The 22,596-nt window shown below is 38.7% G+C and overlaps 1 protein-coding gene across 2 annotated transcripts in view; it reads right to left on the bottom strand.

The window, feature by feature from the left end:
* Positions 1 to 119: 119 nt before the first annotated feature.
* LOC139733026 (lysosome membrane protein 2-like) overlaps positions 120 to 22,596 on the bottom strand; it is a 33,131-nt gene continuing 10,654 nt past the window's right edge. For both annotated transcript variants that reach the window (XM_071643869.1, XM_071643870.1), the window contains exons 3-13: positions 21,698 to 21,855; positions 17,929 to 18,076; positions 17,269 to 17,469; positions 15,749 to 15,890; positions 14,859 to 14,928; positions 14,019 to 14,200; positions 13,263 to 13,381; positions 12,367 to 12,440; positions 10,976 to 11,027; positions 9,769 to 9,951; positions 120 to 319 (exon numbers count right to left, since the gene is read on the bottom strand). In XM_071643869.1, coding sequence (XP_071499970.1) covers positions 257 to 319; positions 9,769 to 9,951; positions 10,976 to 11,027; positions 12,367 to 12,440; positions 13,263 to 13,381; positions 14,019 to 14,200; positions 14,859 to 14,928; positions 15,749 to 15,890; positions 17,269 to 17,469; positions 17,929 to 18,076; positions 21,698 to 21,855 — 1,392 coding nt within the window. In that variant the 3' untranslated portion in view covers positions 120 to 256. The remainder of the gene's footprint in view (positions 320 to 9,768; positions 9,952 to 10,975; positions 11,028 to 12,366; positions 12,441 to 13,262; positions 13,382 to 14,018; positions 14,201 to 14,858; positions 14,929 to 15,748; positions 15,891 to 17,268; positions 17,470 to 17,928; positions 18,077 to 21,697; positions 21,856 to 22,596) is intronic.

Below are 22,596 nucleotides of genomic sequence, written 5' to 3'. Positions count from 1 at the left end.
GCACTGCTAGATTGTTTTATGTAATACTTTTTTTTAATTCATAAGTATTATGGTGACACGTCATTTCACACACACGTTGATAGAAGAGTTTTTTTTTTTTTTTTTTTTTCAGGCAGAATCACAACAAAGGCAGAATTTGCGGGCAGTATCCCAGTCAGTCAAGCACTTGTGATCGGCATCACCAAAGGAGAATTATTCTCGGAATGTGCACTTTCTGTCGTGAAACCGTACCCGTGGAGACGGATAGGCAGGGCGCTCATGTAGCCACATAATCATTGGGTACGCTGCCGCCGTTAAGCATCGGTTCCTTGTCACCACTCTGCGAGAGGAATAGATAGGGAAAAAAAAAAACATCAACAGTTAGATGCTGGGAGTGGAGGGAGATTACAAACTGGAGCAGTGGCGAATCCAGGCGGGGGCACACCGCAGGCGCACGCCCCCCTTTAATTTTTGTTAAAACAATGAAATAAAAGGAAAAAAATGGGGGGGGGGGCATGTGCACCCCCTTTAATTTTGTACAGGTGCCCCTCCTTATAGAATCCCTGGATCCGCCCCTGTGGAGGTGTTGCAGTTAATCTATTGAAGACTAGTCTGGAGTTTACACTGGCAGGTGTGTATGGAAAACATGTTATAGCAAAATCAGCTTGCCATCGACAGGTTAACAAGATTGCCCACATCACTAACAGAAGGGAAGTGGTCCTGGGATCTGGATCTAATTATGAATCTAGCATTGTTGGAGGAAGACATTACTTTACATTGCTTCACTCCACCTGGGTACACCTGGGTACATGCACAGGTGCCGATGGGGATGAGAAAACTGTACACATAATGCACAGACTTTTATACAGTTCTTGAGTAATAGATGGGCACATTTCATCAGAAACTTCAGAAGAGCGCTACAGTTGGTGTTGAAGTGCATTTGCATTTTCTTCTTGAAAAAAAAAAAGATTAAGAAACAAAAAACTTAGAACAATACCACAGTTGGCATTACATTCGGATGGAAAAAGGGAGGGGGGGGGGCTAAACTTTTGTCTGAAAGGACTGATGGCTACAATTAGTATCCTTCCATCCACGCTAGGAAATCTGGATAATAATCTGTTTTGTCATTGTTGTTTTGTCCACCTTGTTGCTTGGTCTGCTCGTAAAGAGCAGGAACAGATTGCCTCAAAGGGACGGGAGATAGAATACAATGACTACTTCACAGGTTTGCAATGTAGCAAGACTACACGTTTCTGAGATGCACAGTCATATGTCATTATCTTACTTTTTCTCTGGGTTTCTTGGAATTCATGAAATTATATTCACTGCTTCAAGTAATACGAACTGTCATTAAAAAAAAAAAAAAAAAAAAAATATATATATATATATATATATATATATATATATATAAATAAATTGATAAATTTAAAGGACAAGTTCACCTTCATAATTATAAGGATGAGAAAATGCAACAATATTAGTAGAACACATCAGTGAAAGTTTGAGGAAAATTGGACAATCGATGCAGAAGTTATGAATTTTTTAAATTTTTGTGTTGGAACCGCTGGATGAGGAGACTACGACAACTTGTGAGTCATATGCGTACAACAGTATAAAGAAAATGTAAAAGAAAATTCAACATATTTTCACTTTTTTCGCATAATAAAAGAGCACTTGACTTGCCTCTTTCTAAAGGCAGTGGGAATAATATTACCCATAACATGTGTCGGTAAGGAGTCAGGGGAATGTGTACTTTTTTCAAAAGATGGAATTTTGTGAAATTCTCTTTATATTTTCCTTATATTGTTGTACGCATGTGACATCTAAGTTATTCATACACAGCAGTAGTCTTCTCATCCAGCGGGTACTGCACAAAAACTTCAAAAATTCATAACTTTTGAACGGATCGTCTGATTTTCCTCAAACTTTCAATGATGTGTTCTACTAATATTGCTACATTTTCTCAATCCTTATGTTTATGAAGGTGAACTTGTCCTTTAATAAATAAATATATATATTATATTTATATATATACATATATATACATATATATTCTTGAAAAAACAAACAAGAGAAACAAACATTTACAACAATAAAATAGTTGCCATCTAATATATATATATATATATATATATATATATATATATATATACATATATCAGGGGGGCATTTCATGAAGCACTTTGGTCACATATTTTCCTGACGAACTGTTACAAGCTACTGAAATCCTTGCATCTGATTGGCTGAGAGCAAATTTGTCCGACAATTTTGTCAGACAAAATGCTAATAATGAAATGCCCCCCTGGGCTCCGACACTAACGGTGGCCCCGGTGGCCCGGGGCCACTTAATTTTTAAAAAGGGCAAATTTGGTGGCCCGTCTCGGGCCACCCAAATTTTTTGAAAAGTACATGCATGTCAATAAATTCGTAACTTTTTGCGCTGGAAATGCATAAATGCATACAGTGAGTGTGTGACTCATTAGAAAAAAACAAAAAAAACAGGACTTTTAATGTTTTTTATTGAGTTTTTTTTGGGGGGAGCCACCATATTTTTCTCTCGGGCCATCAAAAATTTGAAATTGATGATATTTGGTTGCCCCATCGGGCCACCAAGAAAAAAAATTAGTGTGGAGCCCTGTACATATATTAGATGGCAACCATAAATATTTATATATATATTACTATAAATTTATATATACTGTATATATATATATATACAGTCAAACCTGTCTATAGCGGCCACCCAAGGGATGCGGAAAAAGTGGCCGTTATAGACAGGTGGCCGCTACAGACAGGTAATCCAACTTTGTGTGCATTGCCTACATGTACATGTATGCGTGTATGAATGCACACGTGTGTATCATGCATAACACAATGCCGGTGTTTATGAAATTGTTGCACAGTATACATGTAGCATGTGCACAGTGGTGAAGAAAGCTTAACACTAGTGCATTATTATGACTGAATAAGTGGTGAATGCAGCAGTGGCGATCACTCATTGTTGCCCAGGAATGACTGGCACGGCTAAAAAGCAGAAACACATGCTGAATTATCGGCTCGGCTACGGCTCCATCGGGTTTTTGGCCGCTATAGACAGGTTAAAATCTACCGCGGGAAACAAAATTTGTGGCCGCTGGCCGCGTTAGACAGGTGGCCGCTATATACAGGGTCTTTAACATGGCTTTTCTCTCGGGGGGATTTTTCAGTGGCCGCTATAGACAGGTGGCCGCTATAGAGAGGTGGCCGCTAAGGCAGGTTTGACTGTATATATATATATATATATTGTAGTTGAAAGAAAAATATTATTCAGAGGGGTGAAGGTGAAGGTTTGAGTTTTTCCACTTTGTCTCCCTCTACAAATGAAAATATATATTGTAGTTGCTCTGCGTATTGGCAGTACTAGAAATAGCAATAATAAAGTCACAATGTGACATTATTATTGCTATATATATATATATATATATATATATATAATAGCCCAGATGGCTACTAGCACATATCACAAAGAATGAGATAGAAAAGAAGGTAACAAAACATTTCAGAGTACAGTCATGTTTTCCTAGTTGCCCTATGATGTCAATATGCTCAGTCTTTTCCCCTTCTTGTAGTTTTTGAAACCCTTTATTTTGCTTCCAGCTAGACTTTTTTTTTGGTCAATTCTCCTCTCCCAAGAAAAGTTAATGCTCTTTGGAATTTATGAGTTTGACATGGCTACTCCCCCCCCCCCCCCCCCCAAGTGGTCAGTTCCATGCACTCTCCATTCCCAATGCCCTATTTCAAATTATGGGGAATGACATGTTTTTGCCCTCTGATCCCCCAACATGACACCCTGAGCTGGAAGGTTATTCTCCTACCAGAATTTCTCCCTTTTATTTCAGCATTGTTTTATAGTTTTTATAGTGGAGTGGGTCAGACAGGAATTCCAAAGACAAGTTCAGGGACAACAACCCACAACACCGTTGACGTTGGATGTCATGTCATAAGGACACGAGCTTACATTCGGTTTATTATTTTGCTATTCAAGAAACAATAAAGTCTTGACCAGTGGTTACAAAGAGGTAGATAAAGAAACGAATAGACAGTGTGTGAGTTAATCAGAAATTGAAACTAATCATAGAACAAGGCAAGTGCCAAAATGTGTCTCTCCCATTCACATAGAAGAAATGAGTTTTTCTGACTCCAGGAAGTTCATTGACCCCACCCATGATGTTGACCTTGTGGTCACCTTCAACTCCCCAAGGGCCATTTTCCAGGGAAGTTTGGTCAAAAACGGACATTGGGACCAAAAGTTATGAGCCATAATTGAAACGCGCCGTAAAAATTTAAAATTGGGCCCTAAAAGTTCATTGGCCCCTGTCTGTGACCTTTGACCTTGTGATGAACTTCAATCCCCAAGGGACATCTACCATTCAAGTTTGGTTAGAAACGGACACAGGGATCAAAAGTTATGACCATAATCGAAATGCACCATAAAACTTAACATCGGGCCGTAAAGTTCATTGACCCCTGCCTGTGACCTTTGAATTTGAGGTGACCTTCATGTTTCAGTTTGGTAAAATGTGTAACTTTGTATAACCACTCTTCCCTCCAAGTTTGATTGAAATTGAAGTCCTCAGAAGAGAGTTATTCAAGTTTTTGCAGCGTTACGGACGGACAACGGACTGACAGATGCCACACCTCCAGCAGGCTCGACAAAAAGGAGTTTCACAGAAACGGAAAGGAGCTAATGGAACATTTGACCAATAAAGGATTAATTTCCAGTGAACACCACACCCTAAAATAAGATATAGCCAATAAAATACTTTTAGGGAAAGGATACAAATAGTAAATTGCATATTAAAAAAACATATTTGAGCAGAGTTAGAAGATATAGAGGAGCCACAAAAGATAGAAGAGAATAGAGAGCTGCAATATAGAGAGGATGCAGAACAGGAAGGAGAGACCAGGGGATAGAGAAGGGGCAAGAATAGTTGGAGACCACAGAGATAGTTAAAAATCAGGAGCTCCCCTTCCTTGATACATCATGTCCCTCCCAAATTAATCAACTAATCTCTATTGACACTGAATACACCACCGACATATGCTGTAAATGTGATGAGGATCTGACTACCCACATGACTATTATAAAATCGGTGAGCAGCAGAACCCAAGGAGAAATAAGACAGAATTTCGGTCTACGCCAGTTTGAAGTGCAACAAACTCCAAAATTATAGTCAACCGGTGCCAGAACTCAAAGATGTTGAGGACCCCATCCGATGATCCGACATAGACAAAGTGGACACCAATGGTGACGAAGTGTTTCATGAGGCCTTGAAAGCAGGCAGATCTCAACAGATGCCCCAACCCCTCAGACAAGATTGACATGCAGATGAGAACTTCATCCATCGACCATGCATTAACATCATTTCTCCCTACTAACAAACCCCTCCCTTCCTCATAGAAGTGTTAAAGATGGTGGTATTACAGTCTCCTGTAGGTTACGAAGAGTTATGTGATGAGTGGAATGTTCAATTGTGTTCAGAGGAAATAAATATGTTTGTGATCTTATCTAGCCCATTTCAGACCTACAGAAAGGCAGGTCATTGAATAAATATGACCCTGCATCATAAAACGCACAGAAAGTTGCCAAACATGACATTTTCGTTAAGAGCACAATCTAAAAGAGCAGACTTTAAGCTTTAAAACAAGACAAGTGCCGTAATGTGTCTCGCCCACAAACGTACACCTTTTTTTTTTTCACAAATGGACCTATGGATCAAAAGTTAGGAGTCATAATTAAATGCACAGTACATTGGGCCCTAAAAGTTCATTGACCCCTGCCTGTGACCTTTGACCTTGTGCTGACCATCAACTCCCCAAGGTACATCTATGATCCAAGTTTGGTCACAAATAGACTTGCGGATCAAAAGCTATGACCCATAATCAAAACGCGCCCTAAAAACTAACATTGGGCCTTAAAAGTTCATTGACCCCTCCCTGTGACCTCTGACCTTGTGGTGACCATCAATTCCCTGAGGGACATCTACTACCCATGTTTAGTCACAAACGAAGTTATGGATCAAAAGTTAGACCCATAATCGAAACGCGCCCTAAAAACTTAACATTGGGCCCTAAAAGTTCATTGACCCCTGCCTGTGACCTTTGACCTTGTGGTGACCATCAACTCCCCAAGGTACATTTACCCCCCAAGTTCGGTCACAAATACACTTACGGACAAATAGTTATGGCACATAATCGAAACGCGCCCTAAAAACTTAACATTGGGCCCTAAAAGTTCATTAACCCCTGCCTGTGACCTTTAACCTTGAGGTGACCTTCATACTTGGTAAAAGGTAAAATTTTGTATGACCACTCTTCCCTCCAAGTTTGATTCAAATTGAAGCCCAGAGTACAGAGTTATTCAAGTTTTTATAGCATTATGGACAGACAACGGACGGACGGACGGACGACGGACGGACAGACGCCGCAGGCGATCCCTTTGTCTCCCCTCACCTTCGGTGGGCTCGACAATGATGTATAACTCAAATCAAATGGACTCTCCTAACCTATCCAACTATTGGAAAGAAAACACACACTCAGGAAAAGTGTGAACTGAGACAAGAGGCTCTGAAGTGCAGTGTCTGTTCAAGCGCTACCAAGCCGCAGTGGCTGTGCAATGAATGGGACAAAAGACAGGATGTAAACCACCACAGTAACAAAAATGAAGGGAATATCAGATTAAACTGAAATTGAGTGTGCCTTATTAGCACATTCTGTTCATAATTGATGCTAACTTTCAAAGCAGTAGCATCATCCTTTCAAAAGTCATTAGAGTTGAAAGTGAAGAGTGTGTACAAGATTTTTAAGAAATGAAAAGGGGACTCTACAAACACACCTAATCACACTATTCTACCAAAAAAATGTTCAAGATAAACTGCTAAAAAATACACTTTCCTGCTCATTTTATGATTCCAAATTTTTGCATAATGTAGAAGAAGACTTGCTTTTCCAGAAAATATGAAAAAGTCAAGACCGGTTAGGTTGACCCATTTCACCTTTTTTCAGTCCTCACACAAAATCAGTGTGTGCGACTTTTTGTTCGTTTTGTGGTGCACGGTCACAAATATGCTATTATCAGCATTGGTGATATGCATGTAAATTCTGTCATTTTCTCGCATTCTGTTGTGAATATTAAGTCTTTTTTTAATTTTGGAAATTTGGTGATGATTGATGTCTATGTGAGTACCTAACCCCTGAACAGTACAAACAGAAGCTAACAGACCAAATCAATGATTATCACCTTTGTACAATATTGGTCACCCCTTGAGACAGTTTTAGGGGTGTAGGGGTTATACGTATGTAACGTGGAGTGAGCTTGGCCTCAAGAGATGGGTGCCACATGTTACGTATAGGTGTGACGAAGGAAGAAGAGCTGCTGGCAGACGTTGCAATAGTTCACTTAGCCTTCTATTGCTTTGAAGCTTTCGACCCTTTTACAGGTCTTTTTCAAGGGCTAGGGACGTAAACAGAAAAGCAACCTATTTGCAAACACAAGAACAGAATAAGGCAAAAACAAGGCAAAATAAAAGAAAACCACAAGAAAACCAAAGAGAAAAGTAAACAGCAACAAGCCATAACAGAACAGCAATATTTTGACTTTCATTGGCATGCATGGCGGTGAAAGGATATGGAAAGTAGTAGCAGTATGGTATAAGAAAACAATAGCAGCAGTTAGAATTACAATGAAATCATTCAGAATATATAAACCAGCAAAATTAAATTGCTTGAATCGTATAAAATAAAACACACTGGTTACCTCGTTTAAGGCGTTGGGAGGTGTACCTGCTGAGTGTAGTGGCTGTGGAGTGAGTGAATAGGGTTCGCAAGCGTAGCGTAATGTAGGGGTAGTGAAATGTGAGTGTGTAAACTGCAGTGTTTTGGGCATTGATGGCATAAGAACTTGAAACTTCCATCAAGGCCTTGCACATAGGATTAATTATTATATTCATCTTCTTTCTTATATTTTATTCATGATCAGTGTGTGTGTGTGTGTGTGTGCGCAGTAAAAAGGCACTCACATATTATAAAACACCCATGCTCATGATTAGGATGATGGGCATTTGTGTACATTACGTAACCATGTGCACACATGTGCATACACACATGCACACTCGCACATACACACATTGCCCATGCAGATCCAAATTTTACATGTACATTATACAAACATATTACTATAAACACACACGTGGACAAATACATTAATGTGCTTTTAAATCTTACATGAATATATGAAATATAATAATCAGCGGTAAATAATTACACACAACTCTTGCCCCAAAACATGAAAATGATACACATCATTTCATTTAACCCCTTCACTCTTAACACTGTCAATTAACATGAGTGAATACTCAATAATCATCATCATAATTTTTCATAGGTTATTGGTGCTAGGCCATAGCAGGACCTATAAAAATGGGGGGGGGGGGGGGGATTAAAAAAGGGGTAGGGGGTTATGGGCGAAATTAATTTTATGTGGGTGTAAGGTGTGTAATTTGGATATTTAGTGCGATTCTTGTTTGAGTATGAGATGGCTTTCCTTCTTCTTGATGAGTTCTATGCTTGTGATTTGTACATCCTGAAATGAATGTTTGGTAGGTTGAAGTGTACTGTGTAGGGAAGAATTTTGCGGCTTGAGGAGTTGTGGTTAATAATCTCAGAGCGTGTGTTGTTTAGGCGGGTGTACATGGACCTTTGAATTTTACCAACATACTGTAGGCCGCATTGACAGGTATATTACCCAAGGTAACCAGTGTATTTTATTTTATATGGCTGGAGCAATTTAGTTTTGCTGGTTTATATATTTTGAATGATTTCATGGCAATTATAATTGCTGCTATTGTTTACTTATACCATACTGCTACTACTGTCCTATTACTTTCACTGCCATGCATGACAATGTATGTCATAAAATTGTTGATCTGTAGGAGTGACTGTCTCCTAATGTCATGCTGCTGTTTACTCTTCTTTTTGGTTTTCTTTTGGCTCTCGTTTAATGTAAAACACAATATTTTTGCAGCATGAAATTTTTGTGAATGGGAGCCAACGGCCTTATTTGCGGCTTGAAATTTTTGTGAGTTGCCTCTAACATTCAATGCATATACATGTAGTGTAGACAAGATCTAAAGCGTGCATTTAAATTTCGAAAAACTCACAAAATTAAAATGCACACGAACATTACTCATTTTACAGTATATTGCCTTGTTTTCTCCTTATTCTGTCCAAGTTTTTGCAAATTGGTTGCTTTTTACTTTTGTTTACATCCCAAGCCCTTGAAAAGACCTGTAAAAGGGTTGAAAGCTTGGAAGCAATAAGAGGCAAAGTGAACTACTGCAACGTCTGCCAGCAGCTCTTCTTCCTCAATCACAACTACTTATTGTCACTGGGGCAACAAGACCTCGTATCTACAAAATGTCATGTTCGGGAGAGCAAAAAAATATGGCAGCAAAAGCACTGTATCAAAATAGTCTTTCCTTTGACATGCAATGGTGGCATCATTTTTTAGGTCAGTCAGCTAGAATTTGGACAGGACATCACTTAACTGATTATCTAACCATTAATCCAAAAAAGTCATTTTCACCAAATTCAGATACAAGGTTTTGTCGCCCCAGCTATACATATGATAGATACCTTGCTATAGCGTAAAGCTCTCCAGGTTTCTCATCCATGTGGGATTAAAAAAAATGGAAAATCACAGTAACAATCATTTCGATATTTGAAAACAATAGAACCAAAAATGTAATTTACGTTAATACTTAGACTGCTCATTCCTCGCGATCTACAGAGCACCACAGCGAAGCAGGTGAGGCAGAGGAAGATGAGCAGGCAGCCAAGACCCAGGGCTGCCCACGGGCCGTAGGTGCCTATCTCCAGCGGTAGCAGCAGCTGCTTCTTCAACTGGTCAGCAGATTCCTGGGTCAAGGCACCCCTCTGTCAAAGAAAGAGAGAGAAAAAAGAGAGGGAATGGTAGCTTTAACCCATTCGTCACTGAAACACACAAAACCGCCCATCTTATTACTCCCTAAAATGCCCGTAACCACCCATCCGTTATTTTAATAGTTTTATTCTTCACTGTTTTTATTGTTTCCATATAGAATATATAATTATGTTATTTGAAAGAGGCCAAAGATCAACAAAAGTATGTCAGGATTTCTACTGTGACACACCATATTCTTGGTAAAGTCTTACTATGCTTTGAAAGAATAATAACTTATAATAGACAAAAATAAACATGCAGTTAGTTAGTTTACATGATAATTTAGAAAGTTGTCAAAATTAGAGCAATATTGCTGCACCTTCCACTGAGGGAACAATACGTGTGTAAGCCATTATGTATTGAATCTTCAGTTGCTGAAAGGTTAAAAGACTTGTCTAAGAATGCAGCCAGTGCAAAATGCAGATTCATGTGGTGTGTTCATGTGATGTATTTTGTCACAAGTAACCTTAACACATGATCACATTGTGTAAAGTCAATTGCATACCCCGTATGTGCCACGAAGGTGTATATACAAAGCACACACTTTTGTATCAGCAATGCAGCAAGACAGTAAATGTATAACCCCTGATTGATCATTAACTGACCATGAGAATTCAAGTTCAGTTGGTAGGCCTACAGTATTGGCAATTCATACATAGGGGTAAAGCTTCCCTAATATGCTAGTGACACTACATTTGAATGGAATATGTCCACGGCAGGTAGTAGACGTCTCATATATCAAATAATGTCAAATTTTCAGTTTGTGGCAAAGAGTCAACGTTGGACACCAGTAAAGGCATTTCAAAAACATCACCGCATAATTCATGGCACTCCCCTCTAACGCAGCTATTCATATATTTTTATAACCTCGATGCTTTCACAGTAAAGTGGCCATCTTCCCACCTGTTTTCATGTTTAAAGAGATAGCAATCATAGGCTGTCACTAATGCCTCTCTCATTTTTTCTGTTAAAACTTACCTCATTAATCCATACGAGAGGGAGATACGCCTCGGGGACATCTTTATACCATCTGGTATATGAGAAGGAAAACACAACAGAAGCTGAATATTGGTGTTGCATTGATGTATTTAGATATAGGACAAGGTAGTCACAGAGCTATATCATTCAACCAATATGGTAGTAGATGTTACCAAACAGGTGGAAATAGATTAGCCCTTACACAGGGAACTGAGACTTCACTGTCTCCATACAAAATGTTTATTCATTGAGAACTCATTGTGCAAATGTGACCCAACATCAACAGATTCAACATTTCCCGATGCCAGGCTCAGATTTCATCATTCTGTATAATATGAATGTGTACTTGAAATATGCCTACCAGTACTTGTTATCCATTCTCCATGCAGATACACTGCTCTGCTACTAAAACATGAGAACGCTAAAACATCTGGGTATTTGTACCATTATCATCATGTCACTGCCTGAACTGGCTTCAGCTCAGTGGTAGTGCTGCTGCCCAGTAAGCAGCAGGGGGTTGGAGTTCAAATAATAATAATAATTGTTTTTGGATATAAACTCCAAATTTTATTGTCCAAGAATGGAAATTCATTTTGCCCAATTGATCGTGGGCCCGGCAGCCACTGAGCAGCGCCAGATCGACGTTGCTCTAACCTTTTCAACTGTTGAACGGCAAACAAGGTAGCAGCAACTCCCATCTTTTAACGTCTTTTGGTATGACGCGGCCGGGGTTTGAACCCACGACCTCCCGATTGTGAGGGCAGCCGCTCTACTCACTGAGCCAACACATCGGTGTGTTGGCTCACATCTTAAGCCAGTTCCTTCTTTTTCACTTGGTGTTAATAATTATACAGATTGAGCATACAATTTCATTCACTGAGAGTAACACAAAATTATTTAAAAAATCAGAAAGTCTGAAACTTCCACTAACAAACTTAAATAAACAACTTGACAAACATACAAATTACTCATAGGTCATTACCATGATGGAAAAGAAATTTTCTCAATAACCCCGATGTTAAAGTATCATTGATATACTGTATATGCCATATATTTCGCGGGTCTAAATTTTCGCGAATCGGGAATTCCCGACGATTTCGCGAGTGGTTAAATTCACGATCGTGAAGTCCTGTACTGAACGGAGAAATGTACATGCGCACGTCAAATCCACATCGGGATCAGAGTCAATATTTTTGCGTGTCTTTAATTTCGCGAATAGCGCCTGACTCGCAAAATTTGCGAATATAAAAACCTCCCGCAATATTCGGCATATACAGTAATTTTAATGATGCAGGTATCTAAAACAAGGTATTGAAAGTTATGTCAAGTCATGATACAGTCATGTCCTCACAACAATGTAGAACTGACTGCTATGTGACTAAAGTACTTACTTTGCAAAGTCATAGCTTCTGAGATGTGCATTGACTTGAAGCTTCTTGGACACATTTAAAGGACCTCCAGTATTCTGAAAAAAATAATAATATCGAGATACTTTGGAAAAAAGGGCATGCTAGCGACGCTGAACATGGACAGCATACATACTATGAAGGAAATATAGATAACCCATGTGTAGAAATGTTGACATATGAGTCACTGAAACTAGCAACAACGGAATGTGAAAATTTTGCTACAATGCATAAACTTAAACATAAACTTTGAACAAATATACATCATGTTCCACGGCATCTTGCATGAAATCTTTTACTGAACTTCCAATTCAATTTCAAAATTATATTTGCATCATTGACTTGAATTGAATGAGAAACTACGTAAGTTCAACAATCCTATTGTTATATTCACAGACAGATTATAAGGTGTGATTTTTCTTTGGATAGGGGATAAAAAGATTTTTCTTGCTTTCCCAATTTCCAAACACTGTTACCAACAGCATTTTAATATCTGTCTTGTACTGAAATCTTACTGATCTTCATTAAAAAGAAACAATCCTGGCAATAGCATTTTCTGTTTGATGACTGCAAACATGCAATGATTTATCAGAGAAACGAAAATCTTTAACATCATACTCTTTTCTTTGTATCCTGCTCGGAATGAACTTTTCACCTAATACTGTAAAAGTGGATATTTTCGCGTGACTAATTTTTCGCGCTTGGCCGGGTCGGAAGAGTTTCGCGTGTTTTTAATTCCGCGGAATCAAGACATCACGCACAGGCACATATGGCAAGCAAAATATTCCCGTGCTTTTATTTTCGCGCTAGTTTCTGGTTGCGCGAAACGCGCGAAAATTTGAACACCGCGAAAATTTCCACTTTTACAGTAATATACTTACTGGTTCAACATCAAAGAACGTTCTATGCAATTCTTCCACAGGGTGGACACCGGTCACCATGTCCAGAACAGACTGGTCAGCGTACAGGAAGTGGGGGGAGGACATGAAGATGGGGGCACCTGTGTCATGGGCACATAAACAAAAAGAACCCAAAGGGATATAATCATCAATGAAATCTGATGTGAAATCATTCTTCAAGGAAAAGCAGGGTAAAATTTTTAAATAGGGAGAAAGAAAAGATATTTTGTAAAGACGGCTATGGATCAAAATCTTCCTTTTTTTTTTGTTTCGTTTTGGTCTGGTATACCAGTAAAGAAAAAAAAAATGGCTGAATACCGAACTCATCTACTCTGGAGCATCATGGCTCCCATCAACATCACTTCCACACACAATTTATCCCTTTGTTACAAAAAATGAATCAAAAATCAAAAATGACAAAAAGCAAGGAAATCCAAAACTAGCAATTCAACTCAAGAACAGCCATAATTCCTCAAGTTTTTGGATTTTTCCTTCATACATTTTCTTTCCTTTCTCTTCATCACGTTGTCCAAATAAATTGAACATCCATTAGTGTTAAGCCTTTCGTTTAACTGACACTGCACTGCTTACACCCTGGTGCAATGGTAATAACTTAGCAAATGCAAGATCAGACAGTTTTGTAGCTGACATATTTACATCTATGAAAATGAGAGGTTTTACACAAATTTTAGTTTTTCCACAGCCACACACAAGCTCTACAGCTCGGGCGGCACTCACCAAATTGGCAAGAGCTGACATTCAAGAGTCCGCCAGGGTAGCAATGGGTCCCGTTTGGGGTGCAGAAACCAATGTTGGGCGGATACACGGTGTGGTTGGCAAAGAGGTATGGTGGTGGAGAGAATCTATAGGTGGGTATTCCCCTTGTGTTGCAATCTTCGAGGTACACAGCAAATATTGATCTATGAGAAGGGGTGGTGAAGGAACAGAATTAAAATAAAATAGAAAGTGATAATATAAAAACACAAGTTGTACTTGATACATGATTAATCTGTTTCCACGGTAAAAATGCATGTACCTCCTAACAATGAAAGATTGGAGAAACATAATATTCATTGTTTCACATTTTGAGGGCTTGGTTCTGCAAAATAGTTGTACAATGCATTGAAATGTATTGATATTTCTTCTCACAAAGCCTATAGGCAATTCTTTGCTGCTTGTTAAATCTGTTGTGATACAGTTCATACAGAATCTGTTGCAATTTTAGTGAACTTATTTAAGAGCTGTTATGCCTTCAGAAAAATTTGAAACTCGCAAAAATATTGCCATCCAAAACACACATTTTCTGTATATTTCCAAGTTGAAAAAAACAAAACTTAATTTTCTCCTGAAAATGAACAACCCATATTTTTCATCACATCACTTTGGTTCTCTATCACAAATTCAACAGCTAGCTAAATTGTCTTTCAAGTCCCAAATTGCAAAATATATTGTGCAAACAGTATCCATCAACAAAAACACACATCTACAAGAGACACGCTGTGGAAGTACATGTACTTCTTGTTTGTGACCCAACCATGACTACAAAATCAGCCCACTGTGGAACCAGATTTGACATACCTGCATATATCCGATGAAAAGACATAGAGAGAGTCATTCCTGCTGACAAACGGATGGTTGTATGTTCCATCTGAAATACAACATCATCAGAAACCATGGAAGGCATGACATACTGAAATACCTAGTTTGCAGTTCACACTTCCCTATCTTTTATAAAATAAGATAAATGAAACATATGCCAGTTTATCTCATAAAGCGTGTTACGAATATTCACACAAGGTCTCAAAGTAGAGGGTTTTCATATAACCTGCATGCATTAGACCTTTGAAAATGATTTCTTGTTTTCTTAGGTCCAATTAGCAGGGGTGTGAGCATACTTGCAGAGAAAAAGTCTGAAAAAATCTCAAACTTATGAAAAAAGCAACAATAAATGTTTGAGTGCATTAAACTGTGAATATTTCAATGCATCCATGAACTGGAAAAAACAAAACAAAACAAAACAAAACAACCCTGACAAAGTGGGTTCTCGGCAGAGTAATAAAGGTCTGAAATCAGATTAAAATCTGAACTCTCACATCCCTGAATTATGTACTAGGCTGCAAACATACCCACCTTCAAAACAAGAACAGACATCACACAGTCCAATTTCATACATAGCCTAATCTGGAGGAAAGGAGTAGTTCAGCATATGTGAATAGCTCACTTTTTTCTTTATCTTCAGGCTTGTTTGTTTGTTTGTTTGTTTTTACTTTGGTAGAGGAAAAATGAGTTCTGCATCGCCGGTCAACACAATTTTTCGTAGAGAGAAGGGGATTTACACTTGTCTTTGAGTCTATCACTTCTCACTCCCATAAGGAAAATAAAAGGAGGATATTACAATGGCAAGTCTTTCTAAAAAAGCAGACACATATGTCTAGGGTCAATGGAGGCTTTGGTAGCCTTGTGCTCACCAGTTCCATTGATCATGTTAGCCTGGGGTGTGGCCCAGTATGGTAGAGTAGCACTTCCCTTCCACAGGTCAATGGTATTGGTCAGACTCCAGTTGGTTTGACCAGTAAACACTGTATACAGGCCATCGTTGCTGCCATTTTTCTGTGTAAGCAGACAAATCGAACGTGTGCATTTACATTTTTTTCCTTCATTTATGATAGAACTTTGAGATAATGAGGTCAGACATAGTGAGATACCCTATACAGTATTCACTGCATAATCAGGAAATGCTGGGAGTAGCATAAACGGCCCGATTAAATGGGGTGCCTAATTTTGTAATGAGCATACACCATACACTTGAGGTATTGACAATCCCCTTACATGCATGTACTAATCAAGAGCTCATACATGCATACATTGTACATTGCATGGAGTCCCGATAATGTCCCGATTATCGGAGGTCTGCGCCTGACTATCCGGTCAAAATAGCGTGTCTTGGGTCCCGTTTCATAAAACTTGTTATCAGTGACAACTGCCACATTTCTGTGACAAATTTGTTCTTAGCCAATCAGATGCAAGGATTTCCGTAGCTTTTAACAACTATGACAACTTGTCACTGATAACAAGTTACATGAAAAGGGGCCCTGGAAAGGCTTCTATGTCATTTAACCGATGTTCCTGATTATCAGGTGCAAGATTATGTGGTGAATACTGTATTTGGTAATGAAGTAATTTTGAATGTCCCAATTGCAAGCAGCTTGATTTAATGAAGTTCCCCTGTACTGGTATATTAATATATTTTCACAAGTATATCTAAATCATCTGTACTTCTACAAGACAGGCTTATGTTGGCCATGGCCTTGATGACCTCTGGCTCATTCAGTACTTACATTGACAGCTATCCCTCCTAACAACTGTAACATTTGTGGGATTTACTTCGCCATTTTTTTTTTTCACCAGTCACAAAAATAGCATTTGGTACAGTGTGTCCAGTCTATGAGTTGTTAAAGGCAGGCTTATTTTCTGACAAACTCAAGTTGCACGTCATGGAGTGAGGGAATCGGGTGATGCACCAAGTGTGTGATTGGGGACAATCAGGTGGTAGTTGTTACAGCATCTAGAGGAGCAATCCAGCACTATCTCTAAGATTGGTCAATATAGTGGAGCTTCTAGTCAACTCATCTTTGCAATCATCCTCTATCATGTCATACACATATCGTTTTCATATCAGATTAACATGAAAACATACAATGAAGAAAATCTGTGGTCTCCATTCTTTGGCACACATAATGATTTTCTCTTTTTTCTTTAATTCAATTCAAATACTACCTCTCTCTCTCTTATTTTCAACATGACCCAGCCCTTCTCCCATATCACTTGCATTCACGATTTCTCCAACATTATGGAAAATGGGAAATCAGAATACATCCAGGTCAGTTCCTGAGCTGAAAACGTCATTGATGCCACAAAAGATGAATGAAAGCAATGGTTCCAAAATTGACCTGAAATGGGAACAGTAAGCTGCCTCTCACATACTCACCCCAGCAAAGATCCCAAATATGTCTGTGGGAACCAGCAAAGGCTCAAGTTTCTGTAGTGCTTCAAGGAGGGTGCTCTTGTAGCCCCAGATGAAATCATGAACGGTGAACGTGCCGTAAATCTTGGGTCTTACGAAGAAGGACAGGAATTCTATGACAGCCTTGATAGCACCCGACATGAAACGAATTTCATTTATCACTGTCTGTAAAGGGGAGAAAACGTAGAAAAGGGCATATGATAACAATAAAAAAAACCTCTGAGACCTCCCTCCCCCTAGAAACATGCAAATCATGTAAGCACAATTACAATAACATCACAAAGACAGACAATCCAATTTTATCTACTCTATTTGTCACAGTAAGCATGTACATTGTGATGGTAAGTTTTAAACTTGCACTTACAGTACAGATATATCTCACCATAACCAGGTTGAAAACAAAACAAACCTGAACATGAAAACAGAAACTAACAACTCGTATTGTTACATCTCAATCACTACAAATCAGTTAGTTTACCAAAATAAAGACTCTGCCCAGTTGTATCTTAAAGTCCCCCTGGCACAAGGCAGTGCAGAACAATTACTACAGTTTGACAATGATACTCTCGCTATCCAGATACTGTAGCTCTGTAGAAATGGCAAAGATACTGGACTACATCTCACCAGCAGGGGCATGTCCAGTGTAGTGAAAGTGTCCACTGTTGGGTCACCCACTGACCTCTCCCGGTCAAAGTAAAAAGTCTGTGGTGAGATGTAAGAGACTGTTCCATTCCCAGAATGCTCTGTGATGTTGACCTTTGGCCTCTCTTCTCTGGACAATGTTAAAGGTAAAAAGAAGCATGAAGCAAACACTAAATACACAAAGAATTTGTTAAGCAAATCAATTGAAACTAAAGCTACGGTCACACAGGTTCGTACGAACGCATCGTTCGTACAAACGCATCGTTCGTATGAATTCTGGAGTTCGTAGAGATTCGTAGATGGGGCACAGATTCTTCAACCTTCTTTTGAATTTCGTACGGATGCTGTTAAATTCGCAAGAACAACATAAGACCTTTTAAAGAAATGAAATGATGTTCAGTTATACAATGGCACTAGAATTTGTATGTTTTTCTTAAGAATGCCTTGAGTTATTCTTTCATCAGACTTACAGCCATCTTACGATTTCTTTTTGTCGTAAGCTGGTTGTACATGCAACTCACGGCACTCTCAAGTCATTCATAAGAAGATTTTTTTTTTGTCAGGTTTTTAAAAAGACGCTGCCGTGTCCTGTCGAAAATTCTGTAACAGTTGAAAGTTTTATACTTCAAGATGTCAGTAGTGCCAAGGAGACTACAACTGCAGCTGCATCTACAAGTAGAGGAGGAGGAGGTTGTTGCTCCAACTCTCCCCCTCTTGCTCCTTCCTCCTCATCTCCCTTCTTTCTTTTCTTCCCCTTCCCCCCTTTCCCTTTGATTGCCTTCCCTTGTGGTCTCATATTTAACAAAGATGCTTTCTGGCCGAAGACTTATAGAAGAGAGTGGGGATTTGAACTTCACGTGTTTGACTTTATACCCCCTAAAACTCAACAGTTGCACAAAAAGTGTACCTACGCCTTATGAGCAACTTACAAATGCTTTACAAACTTGAAGAGTTGTTCGTAAGAATGCCGTATGAATCTCCGTTTGAAAGGCAATCTTACGAAAGACGTAAGAGCCCTTATGAACGACTTAAGGTGTTCTTACAATTATAGTAAGAATTTCAGGCTTCTAGAATTGTCTCTCGACCCTACAAAATCTTGTTTAGTTCTTACGATGTTCGTACGATGTTCGTACGGCCGCCTTATGGAGAGAGGGTTTCGTACGAAGTTTAAAAAAAATCTTGGACAAGACCATCGACCAGGCTACGAACTTACAAATTGTCTACGAACGGTCTACTACTTGCAAAGATCTTAAGAAATTGTCTAAAAATTGTTCATACGGCATTCGTAGCAGTTCGTAAAGGCATTTGTGACAGAGCCTTTAAGTCTCAATAAGTGGTACTGGTTTCAAATTGCAATTATATTCAAAACAGCTTATCAGGTACAATTTCATATTCCTGAAGACTGAAGAATGTTTAGAAAACAAAGGGCACTGGTTACCTTTTCTTTGTTTGTATACTGTATACGCCGAATATTTCGCGAGGTTTTTATTTTTGCGAATTTTGCGAGTCAGGCGCTATTCGCGAAATTAAAGACACGCGAAAATATTGAATCTGATCTCGCTATGAATGTGACGTACGCGTATACATAATCTCCATTCGGTACAGGACTCCGAGATCACGAATTTAACCACTCGTGAAATCGTCAGGAAGTTCCGATTTGTGAAAATGTAGACTCACTAAATATATGGGGTATACAGTATTGTGTTGCCTTTGTTGTCTTAAGAGTAGTTTGATTTGAAGGTGAGGTGAAAGAACTGACCATCTCAATCTTTCATCTCGTCCTCTTTGTGAAAATAACCTACATGTACATTTCTTCACTAAAAAGCTTTAATCACATTGCTTCTGCATTACAGTAGTAACATTGGCACAACAGAATCGGATTAACATTCAGCAGGAGAATTTGGAGGGATTTAATACTGAATGCTGATGAAAGACCTTGGCAAGTTAAGCTATACTGTAATTGCATGCGCACAGACATATATTTTGTAAAGACGTAAGATTGAAATAAGTACACCTTTATCAGAGAATGAGATACATTTCAAACTACAATTTATATGCCGCATGTTTTGCAAAACATATTTCATGAATCAGGATCTGTACAACTTCTACTTTGTATTTTGCAAGTTGTAAAATTTGCAAATGAGTACATGTACAAAGTACTACAACACTGGAAGAAGCAAGTAGTAGCATTTTCCCACCTTGACACCTCGTAGACGATATACAATGTACAAGTATCTGTACATTGCATGGAATTAATGTTGTAAACAGGAGGTGATGCTTTGGCATGTTGTCAATTTCCAATGCCACGCAGTACCCTCTGTGGCTGCCATTATTATTTTTCAAATACTACCAGTGTAGCTGCCACAATCTCACATATATTGTACTAGGTATATCAGTGGTGGATCCAGAGGGGGGCGCACCAGGTGCGCGCCCCTTCTTTACTTTGGGTTAAAAGAAAAGAAATAAAAAGAAAAAAATGGGGGGAGGGGTACGTGCCCCCTTTAATTTTGCAAAGGTGCCTCCCCTTTAGGGAATCCCTGGATCTGCCCCTGTATATTAAAATGCCTGTATGCTCCACATAATAGGGTTTTATGGCACAGGATATCAACTGGTCTGGGTCAGGAAGCCACACTCCATCCTGAAGTTATTAATGTCCAGGACTTGTGTTATTCACCCATCACATGTTTCCTGCTCTCATTAACGATGCAAAATACAGATCTCTGAGAACCAAGTGGGAGTCACTATCTCTTTTTCTATAACATAAAAGCGGCGCTTTCTCTTCATTGCGATGCTGTGTCTACCAAAGCCGTAAACATATTATCATCTATCTGTTATTTGATCTTTACTATCATTAAAGTGCATATTTTGAAAAGGTATCTATAGGTTATCTTAGATAAACACTGTGCCAAGATACCATAATGTACAGAGCAATCATGAGGGTAGGAATGATCTGGTTTCAAACCTAAATGAATCCCTTCTAAAGTGTATTAATCATCAATACTCTACATACATGTACTACAATTAGTTTAATTATCCTTTAAATATTTGAACCACCCACATCCTTTACTTTAATAGAAACCATAGAAACCATAAAAACAAACATACGAACAAACAATCAAACAAACAAACAAAATAATGTTCATGTCTGGCAATTTGGATGTAACCAAATTTCAATTAAAAGCCATTGATTAATTAATTAATTAACTAATTTAATGTTCGTATTTCATAACATTTATTCCTTCATTACTTTTTTATTCTGTTATACCTTTTTTTAAGAACTTGAAAGCCTTCTAAAGATAATTTACACTGCCCCATCTTTCTGTTTCTGTCTCAGATTGACAAGTGCAGGCATGATATATTTATGTACATTACTGACCATCTACCTGACTGCTTGCTCAAGGTTTGCCTAACATAGCAAAGATCTATAATACATGTGAGTAAAATTCTGTGTATTGAGACATTCTGGAAAGGAACGGGTCAACTAAATGTAAGTTATCGTTCTGAGTGGAGAGGTATGGGTTAAACAGGGCTGCACAATAACCCTTTTTTTCCATTGGTCCAACAGACAGGTCGGACCAGTAGGTTACCAGTTTTCCCATTTTTTACTGGTCCATTCCTGAAAAAAAAAGTTACTGGTCTGACAGTGATGGTCTTGGACCTGTCGGACCAGTGCTAGTGTGCAGCCTTGGGTGAGAGATGTATCAATAAATTTGAATTTCATTCAGTATTACCTCCAATGAGAATGTCTCACCTGTATGTGTATGGTCCCTTCTGAGTGATGTTTGGTTTGGCACCAGCCGCAACCTCCTTAGGATTCTCCAGATTCCACACATAGATTTCAAAGAAGATTGGGGCTGGTGGGTTGGCCCATTCCTGGAAACCAGTGCTGTTGTTGGCTAGGACAGTTTGCTGTAATAGGGCATATCAGCAAAACATTATAATAACTAGAAATGTCGCTATGGCGACTGATGCCTCCGCCATAATGCATGATTCTCCCAATAGGCGTATAGTACAATGTCTTCACAATGTGTGATCCATGACAGTTTCACATAACTGGCAAAATATTGAAATGACAGGTCTGTCAGAAATGTCTTGATCTGGGTTTGCTATAATTTTCTAAGAGTGCAGGTACACATATTTGGGGAAATGAGAATTTTTACTTGAATTCTGACGGACCTTTTCATTAGTTGATGCATTGAGTAATTTCCAAGGTACATGTATGAAGAAAGAGTGTAACGATGGTACAAAAAAAAAAAAATATATATATATATATACATATATATATATATATATATATTTTTTTTTTTTTTTTTTTTTTTGGGGGGGGGGCATTGAAACCTGGCCTTTGACCCTAAACCTTTGACCTTTGACCTTCTGGCTGGAAATTTCCCGGAGAATCTCCATTAGGTAATGCATGTATTACGTTTTGAAACTAATAATGCAAGCATTGCATATACTAGTATATGAGGGAAATAATAAAATTTTGAGGAGTTGACCTTGACCTTTGACCCCTGACTATTGACCCATGACCCCTAAATTCCCTAGATAATCCCTGCCAGTCAGTACATGCGTATTTACCAAGTTCCACAAAGATACACTGAACCATTTGCGAGAAAAGTGATATTGCAACATTTTCACCTCACCTTTGAC

The sequence above is a fragment of the Diadema antillarum genome, unplaced genomic scaffold, assembly GCF_040938485.1.
Source record: "Diadema antillarum isolate AM-2024a unplaced genomic scaffold, OU_Dant_1.0 seq00000460_RagTag, whole genome shotgun sequence".
Classification (NCBI taxonomy): domain Eukaryota; kingdom Metazoa; phylum Echinodermata; class Echinoidea; order Diadematoida; family Diadematidae; genus Diadema; species Diadema antillarum.
This window is presented reverse-complemented; position numbering and strand designations above follow the sequence as displayed.